The 12277-nt window shown below is 43.2% G+C and overlaps 1 protein-coding gene across 1 annotated transcript in view; it reads right to left on the minus strand.

The window, feature by feature from the left end:
* M1AP (meiosis 1 associated protein) overlaps positions 1–12277 on the minus strand; it is a 99934-nt gene that overhangs the window by 17704 nt on the left and 69953 nt on the right. Inside the window, exons 5-7 of the mRNA XM_030921722.1 lie at positions 7170–7343; positions 1687–1849; positions 693–834 (exon numbers count right to left, since the gene is read on the minus strand). Coding sequence (XP_030777582.1) covers positions 693–834; positions 1687–1849; positions 7170–7343 — 479 coding nt within the window. The remainder of the gene's footprint in view (positions 1–692; positions 835–1686; positions 1850–7169; positions 7344–12277) is intronic.

The following is a 12277-nucleotide window of genomic DNA, read 5'->3' on the forward strand; positions in this document are numbered from 1 at the left end:
GCTCACTGCAAGCTCCGCCTCCCGGGTTCATGCCATTCTCCTGCCTCAGCCTCCCGAGTAGCTGGGACTACAGGCGCCCGCCACCTCGCCCGGCTAGTTTTTTATTTTTTTTTATTTTTTATTTTTAGTAGAGACGGGGTTTCACCGTGTTAGCCAGCATAGTCTCGATCTCCTGACCTCGTGATCCGCCCGTCTCGGCCTCCCAAAGTGCTGGGATTACAGGCTTGAGCCACCGCGCCAGGCCAAGAATATATACATTTCTGTTTCTTCCATTGGAGAGTGGGTTTCTTGAGGTCATAGGTAATGTCTTTTAGGTCACTACAGAATACATATCTAGGGCTTGACACAATGTCTGGCACAGACTAAGTGCTTTTCATTTAAATGAACCATAATGTCTATCACAGTGTTAGGAAGGAAGTAGGTTTTAAAATACAGGTACTGTATTTTAAAATTCCCTGTTGCCATTTAAATGTTAAGCTTACAAATAGGGGATTTTCAAGTTTAGTGTTGTATAACATGAAACCAACAAAAGGCAAGTCATATTTACTCCAAATTTCAGAGTATATCCAGTTTTTTCTGTCTTCTTGAGGGTTGAGGCAGATTTAGGATTGGGCAGAGTTAGTTAGGTGCTTTTCTGTGGTTGGTACTTTAAAAATGATTCTTCTTTTTCACCTGGGGCCATGGGTACTCACCAGCAGGCTGTGACACAAAGCATGGAAATGTTGCTGATTTGTCTCCAGCTCATCCCAGTCCAGCTGCCAACAGCTTGTAGGTCTGAGGATGAACGGGAGTCCATATGTCAATGACTCACAGAGCCCGCTAGATTTTAAAGCCCTAGGAAGAGATAATTACAGTGAAAGACTCCTTCAATTCAATTCAGCTTAACTCTAAGATGCTACTGTGAAAGCTTTTAAATTAGTGTCTGTGAATTATCCATCTTTGTATGACCAGCATCTAGCATAGTATCTAGCACACAGAAGATCATCAAAGTTCAGGAACCTTTGCATGGGCACAGTGGTAGGAACTGGGAAGAGGTGAAGTGGACTCTGCCATCATTGCTAATTCATTGTGTGTGTGTGTGCCTTTTTTTTTTTTTTTTTTTTTCAAGATAAGGGCTTGCTCTGTTACCCAGGCTGGAGTGCAGTAGTCCGATTATAACTCACTGCAGCCTTGAACTCTTGGGCTCAAGCGATCCTCCTGCCTCAGCTTCCCAGAGTGGCTGGGATTACAGGCATGAGCCACCATGCCTGGCCTGCTAATTCTCTTCTACAATTGGTTCTCCTGGAAGAAGGAATTCTAGTAGAGAAATGGGAGGGGGCAGGGGTAGATCCTATGTACCACTTACTCCTTGAAGGTTGGATCTCTGTCCTGATGCTTATACAAAGTAGTTATTCAGTAAACATTTACTGAATGGATAAACAGCTTTCTAATGAGTCAAAAGAAAAACAATCCTCATGCAGACCTCAGCGTGTTCTACGGTAGCGCCTCTCCCACCATCTGCACATTTAGCCTCCACATGCTGAGTAGCCTGTCTTTGCTTCCTCATGCCGTAGCTGTAACTACTACTTTGGAACTGACTCTCGCCTGCCTGATACTTAAGAGATACCATCTATCTCTGGACCTCCTAGTCACAGAACCACGAAGAATAGCATTTGCATGGATTGGGGAGGTTCCCTTGGACCATACTTGATCACTTGGAGCTCGTAATGAGAGGTCGATGACTGGGAAGCCATCTGATAGAGTGTGATGAAGTCTCCTTTGGGGTCATCCATTCTCAAGGAGCCGTCAGCTGTGCCAGGGAGTAGGGATGGGCTGAGCAGTCGCTCTTGGAGATCACATTTCAGACACACTACAATAAAAGCAGCATTGGAGGAAGGACTGTGAGTAATAAGTTACCTTAGGCTATGCCATTAAGAGACAACATCTGCTATCCATTCCATCTCTACCAGGCAAGCAAGGAATAGGAGGAGGCAGGAGAGTGGGAAGAGGAAAGTCTGACTGGTTTGGGAAAGGAAAGCAGGTCTGGAACCTATAGTATCTCTATCGCTCTACCCAAGAGTTAACTTATTTTCAAGGGTCTGACATGATTTTTACTTGTTTTACTTCTGAGCTGGCTGAGGAGTTGTCTCATAGTGAGACATCTGGCTTGTGATCCAGTCTGAGGAACATGCATCCTCTGTGGAGGAGGTAGCTAATGCCAAAATATGCAGAGGCCCTTTGGCAATCACAGAAGGAAATCTTGCTTCTGCTGCTTCCTTGTGGCTAAGCTTTGGCAACAGTGCAGGTCAGATGAAGGAAGAGCAGGAAAGCAGAAGTCAGGCAGTCAGATGACTGCTACTGTTTCTCTGTGGGCTCATTCAGGGACATTCCGGGTGGGGGGAAAAGAATAAGTTCCTGAAATAGCTTATTTTTTAATTCCCCCAAGGAAACATGAATTTAGGACTTTCTGGGCCTTGGAGCATCACAGTGGCATCAGACAATTCTGAGGAGTGCTTAGGCTAGGTAGGAGTTACTCATCTCGGTATTATACTCTTCTGTATTAAGCTTCTGCTCTAGTAGGGAACTGCATATGCCATAGTGTATGATGATCTGTTGCACAAGCTTGAATCCTTGATATTACAAAGTTCTTCAATAAAACGTATACCTGGTTCGAATACTGATAACAAACTTGTGAATATACGAATGTTAAGTATTTCTGAGAAGGCTGGTAGTTGATGTTAGTGACTTGTGAAATGACTGTACTAACTGCAACATGAGGTAAAAAAACAACATAGAAAAAAATAGAATGGCAGAACAGATGTCAGATCCAGCTGGCCCTCCTGGGCCCCATGAATAAGACCTAGACATTAGGTCTTATCACATTAGACATTGTTAATAAGACACTAATTCTGGGTGAGACAGCCCTCAGCCTGACATGTCCCAGAGCACAGGAAGTCAGTAGGAGGGACTTTGCCTAGGACTCCAGCTTCCTCTCATTTCCTCTGTGCCTGACTTCTCCATTTCCAGTCCTGAGGCTTTAGGACTGGATAGCTGTGTTCATCTGGCTGAGGTTTTCAATTCTGGTTGCAGTAAGGATCATCTAGGGCAGCAATCCTCAATCATTTTGCCATTAGTGACTGGTTTCATAAAAGACTGGTTTTTCCACGGGGTGGTGGGGGATGGTACTGTTCCACCTCAGATCAGCAGGCATTAGATTCTCATAAGGAGTGCACAACCTAGATCCCTTGTATGTGTAGTTCACAATAAGGTTTGGGCTCCTATGAGCATCTAATGATGCAGCTGATCTGACAGGACACGTAGCTCAGATGGTAATGCTCATTCACCTGCTGCTCACCTCCTGCTGATCCAGTTCCTAACAGGACACAGGGGTTGGGGACCCCTGATCTAGTAAACTTGAAAAAGATACTGATGTCTGGGCCCTACCCCAGACCAATTGAATCAGGGTCTCTGGGGGTGAAGCCCAGACACTGGTATTTTTTTTTTATACTTTAAGTTCTAGGGTACATGTACAAAACGTGCAGATTTGTTACATATGTATATATGTGTCATGTTGGTTTTCTGCACCCATCAACTCATCATTTACATTAGGTATTTCTCCTAATGCTATCCCTCCCCCAACCCCCCACCCAATGGCAGGCCCCAGTGTATGATGTTTCCCGCCCTGAGACACTGGTATTTTTTATAAGTTCCCCATGTGATTCTTATTGCAGCCTGGATTAAGAACTACCCAAACTGTGGTCTCAGCAGAGTGTCCCAAAGCTGGGAAAGCTATTTTAGCAGGGTTTGTATCTAGAAGCAGGTGTGCTTCTCCCACCCAGAGCCCAGATGCAGATGTGGCAGACACAATACCTAAGAACAAGAAAAGAAACTCATGTGTAGCTCACCGTGTGCTCTGTCAGAGGAAGGCCTTTCTAAGGGAAGCACCTAGAGATGGGGTGAAGGGCCCTAGGCAGTCAAAGAAGCAGGTGGCATCAGATAGAGAACCTTGTAAGGAGTCAGAGTGAACATCTGAGACACACAACCCAAAGAGTCTAGAGGAGGAAAACTTGGGGTTTTTGTTTTCTTTCAGTTTTTGTAGTGAGCCATAGTCCAGAAATCTACATGTGTGGCAATACATAAAATTTTTAAAATAATAGTGACAGCATAATCTTTTTTTTTTTTTGAGACGGAGTCTCACTCTGTTGCCCAGGCTGGAGTGCAGTGGCCGGAGTGCAGTGGCCGGATATCAGCTCACTGCAAGCTCCGCCTCCTGGGTTCCCACCATTCTCCTGCCTCAGCCTCCAGAGTAGCTGGGACTACAGGCGCCTGCCACCTCGCCCGGCTAGTTTTTTGTATTTTTTAGTAGAGACGGGGTTTCACCGTGTTAGCCAGGATGGTCTCGATCTCCTGACCTCGTGATCCGCCCGTCTCGGCCTCCCAAAGTGCTGGGATTACAGGCTTGAGCCACCGCGCCCGGCCCGCATAATCTTTATTGTGGTTAAAATCTCACATCCACCCTAGAAGAGGCCTAATTTCCCCAGACCTCATTCCAGCTGTGCCTGAACATCTAGATTCCAGTGAAGACCTCCCCAGCAGAAAAGCTGACTGCATTCTGGATCTAAGTTCCACTCTGCATCCTGCAGACCTACAAATTTCTGAAAAAATGATTATAGATGGAGATAAATATTCTGGCTCTGACCCTGGTGCTGAAAGCTTTGGAAAGAGAGAGGGGAAGCCAGAGAAATTCTGATTAGCACTATCACAAATGCCATGTGATAGTGGAAGAAAGGCTGGTTACAGGAGTTCTTGGCCTCTGAGGGTCCCAGCCCTCCTAATGAAAGAAGTGAATCTCTAGCCCCTTTGTTCAGAATTGCTTAGCACGAGGCAGGTTAATATAGTAGATAAAAGCCCAGGTTCTGGAGGAAGACAAACCTGGATTTGTTGACATTGTCTGGGCTGAGAGTGTCAAGTGTACAAAATATAGATTTCTGATCCTAAGGGTTAAGAGTGGGCCCTGTTGCCTGACTTCAAATCTTAGCTCTGCTACTAATTTTCTGTGCAGCCCTGGGAAAGTGTGTTTAATTTCTCTAAGTCTCAGTTTTCTCATATGTAAAATGGGGGTAATATTGTATTTAATTGATTCTAAGACACATTTTTTTTCATCTCTGTGTCTTACAATTGCCATTGGCCAGGTAGGCACTCTAAGTCCTTACTTACTACTCTAATCTAAAAGAGCTCTCTCAATGCAGGTAAAATACTACTTCTAAGTGACAAGAAAGAGCTGTGTAATGTTTAATGGGCAATGTCTTCTTTCTTTTTTTTAAGAAAACTTTATCATTAGGAAAATTTTTTTAGAGACAGGGTCTCACTCTGTTGCCCAGGCTGAAGTGCAGTGGCTCCATCACGGCTCACTGCAACCTTGAACTCCTAGGTGCAAGTGATCCTCTTGGCTCAGCCTCCTGAGTAGCTGAGACTATAGGTGCATACCACCGTGTCTGGCTAATTTTTTATTTTTTGTAGAGACAGATCTATGTTGCACAGGCTGTCATTAATTCCTGGCTTCAATGGATCCTCCCACCTTTGCCTCCCAGAATGCTGGCATTACAGGAGTGAGCCACTGCACCTAGCCTGTTTTCTTTCTTACTGGTACATAAAATAGTGGTGTATCTTACAATTGATAGCATCTTAGATTCAATGACATATGGTAACAGTACCTGCCTCATTGTGTTACGTGAAGATAAAATGGGATAATGCAAGAAATGAAGTTAATTTAGTGCTTGGCACAGAGGACGGGCTTAATAATGTTAGCTATACACTAGCTTCTGTATAAAGGTGCTAGCTGCCTTAAATAGGGAAAACAGATAAGTGAATTCCAGAGGATGGGACAGGGAGAAATTGGTACTATCAGCCTTGGACAAAAGGGGTGGAAAGGAGGTTCTGGGAAGCATATTTTACACAAAGAAAAGACAGATTAAAATCAAGTTAAGTTGGCAAAGGCATCCTGGGCACTAGGTTGAAACGGGGGAGAGAGGAAAAGACTTGACGGCCATTCTTAGACAGAAAGGGTCTTGGGAAGCCTTAATCCTGTGTAGTAACACTTCCAAAAGCCCTTCTTTGTCCTAAAGAAACAATGGTCATAAAGAGTTCTATTATAGCTGAAGAAAAGGAACATATATAAAAACTCAAATAGACTGCCAATGGCCAAGAAACAGCTCTCAAAGGAGGCAGTAACCCTAGTGAATCGTGTCAAAGCTTAGGAGAAGGGCTTTGGTAAACATCATATTCAATCCATTCTTCAACCCTCAATGATCTCTGTAGCCATTACCAGTATTCTGTTCAATGAGAAAGATAGGTACAACTCCCAGCCCTAAAGAAGATATACTTTGGTCATTTCTCTTTGGAGCTGGTCCCTGAGGACTCAGCTTTCCCAACCTCAGTGTGGCTGATTAGACTGATAGATGGGCCCATCCATCTGCAGGCCCAGTCGCCCCAGGTCCTGCCTGAGCCAGCCTTCCGAGGAGATGGGAGAATGGAAATGGCCTTATTCCTGCCATCTAGTGGGACCTGGAATGAAGTATAACTGCCAGGCAGAACAGTATCTATTATCCAGGATCTTTCTGGCGTGCCCAGAACACTGGATTGATTTCTTGGTTGCAGTAATTGCCTGAACTGCTTTGTGAACATGGTCTTGAGCACTGGTTGTCCTCCCTGGGGCGTATCTCTGTAGGTTCTTTAGTTTTCCCCCATTAGCAAATGCCTCCCCAGTGAGATCTTTATTTAACCTTGGTTCTCTTCCTCTTGCCACAGGCCACATTGATATTGCTGAGGTAGCAGCATGCTCCAAATTATAATGTCAATTATATTTATCACGTTAAACATAAGAATATTGAGAAATGTGATCCACTGTGTTCTTACGTAGTCTAGCCAATTCTCTGTCATTGAGGTGTCTCAGACTTTGCCCCTAAACTAACTGGCCCTTGCTGGTTGGGCTTAATTAAGTTCAGCTTTCTAACTGTGATTGCTTCTTAGAACTTCTCTTCTTATTCCTCATGCTTATACTGGACAGCCTCATCCAATCCTTTTCCAGTCCCTAAACCTCAACAATGCTTTATTCCACTGACTCACCAATCTAGAGTCCTGATCCCAGATAAGAATAATCATAGCCTAAATATCTTTTGGGGGTTATGTACTTGGATTATCTCTGGGTCTGGAAATGTTGCTGAAACACTGTGAAGAAAGAAGAAGATGGATTTGTTCTTGGTCTGTTCCACTGTTATGTAGCCAGGCTTTGAAGAAAATCTCCATGCTGACAATATCATTGTCTATAGTCTGAAGGTCAATGTCAGTTCCCAGAATAGAACTCTCTGCAAAAGAAAGGGAAATAAAGTGTTCACTTAGATTGTAAATTTTGAGTAATATAAAATTTTAAATACATCCATCTTTTCTTTTTTGAGACAGGGTCTCATTATGTCACCCAGGCTAGAGGACAGTGGCTGTTCACACGCGCAGTCATTGCTCACTGCAGCCTCCAAATGCCTGAACTCTAGCAATCCTCCTGCCTCAGCCTCCTGAGTAGCTGGGACTACAAGCACTCACCACCAGGACTGACTAATTTTTTTAAAAACTATTTTTTAGAGATGAGGTCTCACTATGTTGCTCAGGCTGGTCTCTAACTCTTGGCCTCAAAGCAATCTTCTTGTCTCAGCCTCCCAAGTAGCTGGGATTAGCTGGGATTATAGGCACTTGTCACTGGCCCGGCTTCCATATCCATTTTTTGATCCATTGACTGTACCTCTAGACATCTAGCCTAGAGACATTCTTGTGTAGTACACAAAGAGACATATGCAAAGATGTTTGGTATAGCATTGCTGTAATAACAACCAAAACCCCAAACAGGAAGCAACTCAAATCCCCTCAATAGGGAAATATTTAAATTATACACACTGAAACTATGTAGTATTATGTGTTTGTTAACAAAGCTAAATGTACTGACATGAAAAACTAGGAGATAGTAAGTAAATAAAGGAAGTTGTAGAACAGATATAACACGATCCCATTTATGTAAAAATAAAACTATCTACATATAAATATATATATACGTAAATGCATTTTACAAAGCTCTGGAAGCCTATCATCAAACTGTTAACAGTGGACAGGAAGTAGAAATAGGGCAGGGTTCTGAGATACTTTCCCTTTTTACTATTCATACTTCTGTACTGTTTTAATTTTATTGGCATCGTGCATTTCTTGTGTTAAAAAAAAATTCTAGGTCAGTCATGGCGGCTCACACCTGTAATCCCAGCACTTTGGGAGGCCGAGGCAGCAGATCACTTGAACTCAGGAGTTCGAGACCAGCCTGGCCAACATGGTGAAATCCCGTCTCCACTAAAAATATAAAAATTAGCCAGGTGTGGTGGCGGGCGCCTGTAATCCCAGCTATGTGGAAGGCTGAGGCACGAGAATTGCTTGAACCTGGGAGGCAGAGGCTACAGTGAACCAAGATCGGGCCACTGCACTCCAGCCTGGGTGACTCTGTCTCAAAAGAAAAAAAAAAAATAATAAATAAAATAAATAAAAAATAAAACAAGGGAGAAAGAAATTCACTGTGAAAGCAAACAAACAACCCCAAAATATTCTAGAATATAAAAACAACCAAAAATTATACAGCAATGCAAATTAAATATTTAGTTTAACAAAGGGGACTTCAGCTTCATGTTGTTGTTTTACAGTGAAAATGTGTTCTGTTACTGCTTGTTATAAAAAATGAATTTGAAAAAACTAAAAGGGCCGGGCGCGGTGGCTCAAGCCTGTAATCCCAGCACTCTGGGAGGCCGAGACGGGCGGATCACAAGGTCAGGAGATCGAGACCATCCTGGCTAACCCGGTGAAACCCCGTCTCTACTAAAAAAATATAAAAAACTAGCCGGGCGAGGTGGCGGGCGCTTGTAGTCCCAGCTACTCGGGAGGCTGAGGCAGGAGAATGGCGTAAACCTGGGAGGCGGAGCTTGCAGTGAGCTGAGATCCGGCCACTGCACTCCAGCCTGGGCGACAGAGCGAGACTCCGTCTCAAAAAAAAAAAAAAAAAAAAAAAAAAAAAAAAAAAAAAAAAAGAAAAAACTAAAAGAAAAAAAGATGAATTTTTGGGCATCCCCTTATAGTAGAGAACCAAGCCTGGAGCATCAGTCATTGGCATACTGTATCTCACCCGTGTGGTTAATAGTAAAGAGGATGGGGAGGGTCTAGTGGAGTGTGATTTAATTCCAAATCTGAATGAATGGAGCTGGGTAGGAGGAGTAATGAGGCTTTGCTGGTGTACTTCCAGCTTCAGGCAACACTAGCTAAGGAACTAGGGTCTGGGTCTGCAGGTAAAGGTCATCAGTGAAAGCCAAATATGAGGTGGTGGAAGAAGCACAGAGCAAATAACAGAAGAGCTAGAAAGGAGCTGAGGGGGAACCCTACTTTCCTTGCTTCGTCAGGAGGGATCTCTGAAATACTTTTACAAAGGGCCTAAGAAAAGCCAGTTGCTCCAATGAATTAGCTTCTGTGTATGACTCACAGACCCCAGGGAGAAGGCTGGATTATTTCTAGAACGACATTCCTGAGGACAAGTTTGCAGAGGTGGCAGACTTTCCACAGGGAACAAAGGGGCTTCAGTCCAACATACTTGTTCCAACACAGGGGAACTGTGGTGAAAAATGACTTCATGTCATATTTAACAACTTATCCTGCAGCTGAAAAGGGGTACAAAATGCATTTCTCTATGACCAGAATGATGAAAACTCTGCCATCTTCCATGAATAATTACAAAGATTCATTAGTTAACTAGTCAGTTATTTCATTTATTCCATCAGCTATAACTGACACTCTGTGCCCTTAAGGAGTTTATAAAGCAACATGAATCTTGACCATTTTTCCCCAAATTCTCATCTGCCTCATTATGTTTTAGGGTACTACCGTGATATATATAAAGTCATTGTCAAAAAAACACTCCTTGTAAGTAAAGAAAAATGTCTTTTAAAAAAATAATGTGAATTTTATTTTGTCACAGGCAAAACAAGAAGTAATTTAATTTTTCTAGGCCTGAAGCCTGTGCTTTGCTTTGAGTAACAAGTATGAAAATGACTGAGCAGCTTCTCCTCAGTGAGGCAAAACAGTTCTTAAAGCATAAAGTGGCAGCTACTAAAGCAATGCAATTGACGCCAGGCATGGTGGCTCACGCCTGTAGTCCCAGCTACTTAGAGGTCTGAGGCAGGAGGATAGCTTGAGCCCAAAAGTTCAAGACCCACCTGGGCAACATAGTGAGACACTGTCTCAGTTGCAAAACAAAAACAAAAACAAAACAAAACCAAAAACAAAAACAAAACCAGAATTGAGCAAAGGAGCTAAGAAAGTAGAGAAGATAAAATTGCTTAGAGTTGAAATGACAGAATTTTGGGGAAAAGAAGTGTTTCTTTTCTTCCCCCCAGGGAAAGGGTGGATGATTAGACACTCCTACCACAGACAATGTGAGGGAACAATGCAGAGCCATCTCCCATCAAGAATCTGGAAGTAAGGAAAATAAAGGTTTCCTCAGAGAGTTAAACTATAAAATCAACCAGAATGGTGAGGCCAATGAAAAAGTTACCCTAAGAAGGGAGAATGGCTTATTGTCCAGGGCAAGATTTGACTGTAGCCGTATTGATTTATTGATGTTATGGGCGTGCGTGTGTGTGTGTGTGTGTGTGTGTGTGTGTGTGTGTGTGTGTATATATTTTTGAGATAGGGTCTCACTCTGTCACCCATGTTGGAGTGTAGTGGTGTGATCTCAGCTCTCTGCAACCTCCACCTCTTGGGCTCAAGTGATTCTCCTGCCTCAGCATCCCAAGTAGCTGGGAATACAGGTGCGAGCCACCACATCGGGCTAATTTTTGTATTTTTTGTAGAGATGGGGTTTTACCGTGTTGCTCAGGGTGGTCTCAAACTCCTGAGCTCAAGAAATCCATCTGCTTCAACCTCCCAAAATGCTAGGATTGCAGGTGTGAGCCACCCTGCCCACCCTATATTGGCATATCTAAAGAATGAATGCATCTATTGGAAGAGGAGAGGGTTAGCCAAAAATGCAGAGAACGGGAACAACAGGGATGCATGCTGGCAGTACCCACCTGAGTGCAGCTCAGAGAAGACCTGCAGACTCAGTGATGTGTCCCAGTGGCAGAGATGTGTTTTTCAAGTCTCTGCTCTTTTTTGTGATTATGGTTATGCTTCTCCCTCTAAAACATTCTGGCTTATCCTTTAGTCTTGAGCTTAGGAAGGTGTGTGTCTTTAAAAGAGTGCTGGCAAAATTAACTTTCTGATCCTGCAGAGCTAAACAACCAGGCTTTAAGCACAGCCTCTCTATGAAGGAAAATGTCATGTGGTTAGGTCCTCCTGGCAGCCAGCCAGGCAGCAGTCTTCCCTGCTGTCACCCATTAATGTTCTGACATTCCTTTCTAAGTCCTTAACCTACATGTTCTTGGAAGAGCCATGGAGCAGAACTGCTTTCTTGAAAAAGTTCTCATATAATCTCCATAGAGGTGCTGTGTCTCAGGTTTGAGTTTTCAGTTCTGCAGTTTCAGAAGGGATTGAACACTCTCTTGGGGACAGACTTACATTATCCAAACTAGAGACTTAATGTGTAAACCAGAACATTTTAGAGGCTAAACTTCTTTTCCATTTTCTTTGTCACTGGTCTAGGCATTCATTTCCTTGTGCTTGGATTATGGCAGTAGCTTCTTAACTCTCCTAGCAAACTCCATTTCTTTCCTTCCATTACTTATTATTACTACTACCAGTCACTTTTTCTGAAACATGGTTTCATCAGATCCCTCCTTTGCTCAAGAGCACATACTGCCTTCTTGTTGTCACTCACTCATCCTGTATCACTTGGTACTACTCATGATTCTACAAGTACCTTACTCTTTCCTTCCTCTGTGATGGCTCAGACTATTTCCTCCTCATCACTACCTGTTGAGATACTGGCATCCTTGAAGACCAAGTTCAAATGTCACCTCCTTCATGAAGTCTGCCATTATTGTATTCCCTCCATTATTATAGCCCCACAGCTTTTGGTTTACATTTGTAATATAGTTCATATTACATTTTACCTTGGTACTATTGTTATTTGGGAATACGTTTGATCTCTCCCATCTAAATGTGAATTAAAAGGTAGAAATTGTTTCTTTTCACTTTTATCCTCCCTATCAGTGCCTTGCATAGAGCTGAAGTTTAGCAAATGCCTGAGTTGAACAGTGGCTCCCTCCTCCTCAGCTCTCATTACTTT

This window comes from Rhinopithecus roxellana, chromosome 17, assembly GCF_007565055.1.
Source record: "Rhinopithecus roxellana isolate Shanxi Qingling chromosome 17, ASM756505v1, whole genome shotgun sequence".
Taxonomy (NCBI): domain Eukaryota; kingdom Metazoa; phylum Chordata; class Mammalia; order Primates; family Cercopithecidae; genus Rhinopithecus; species Rhinopithecus roxellana.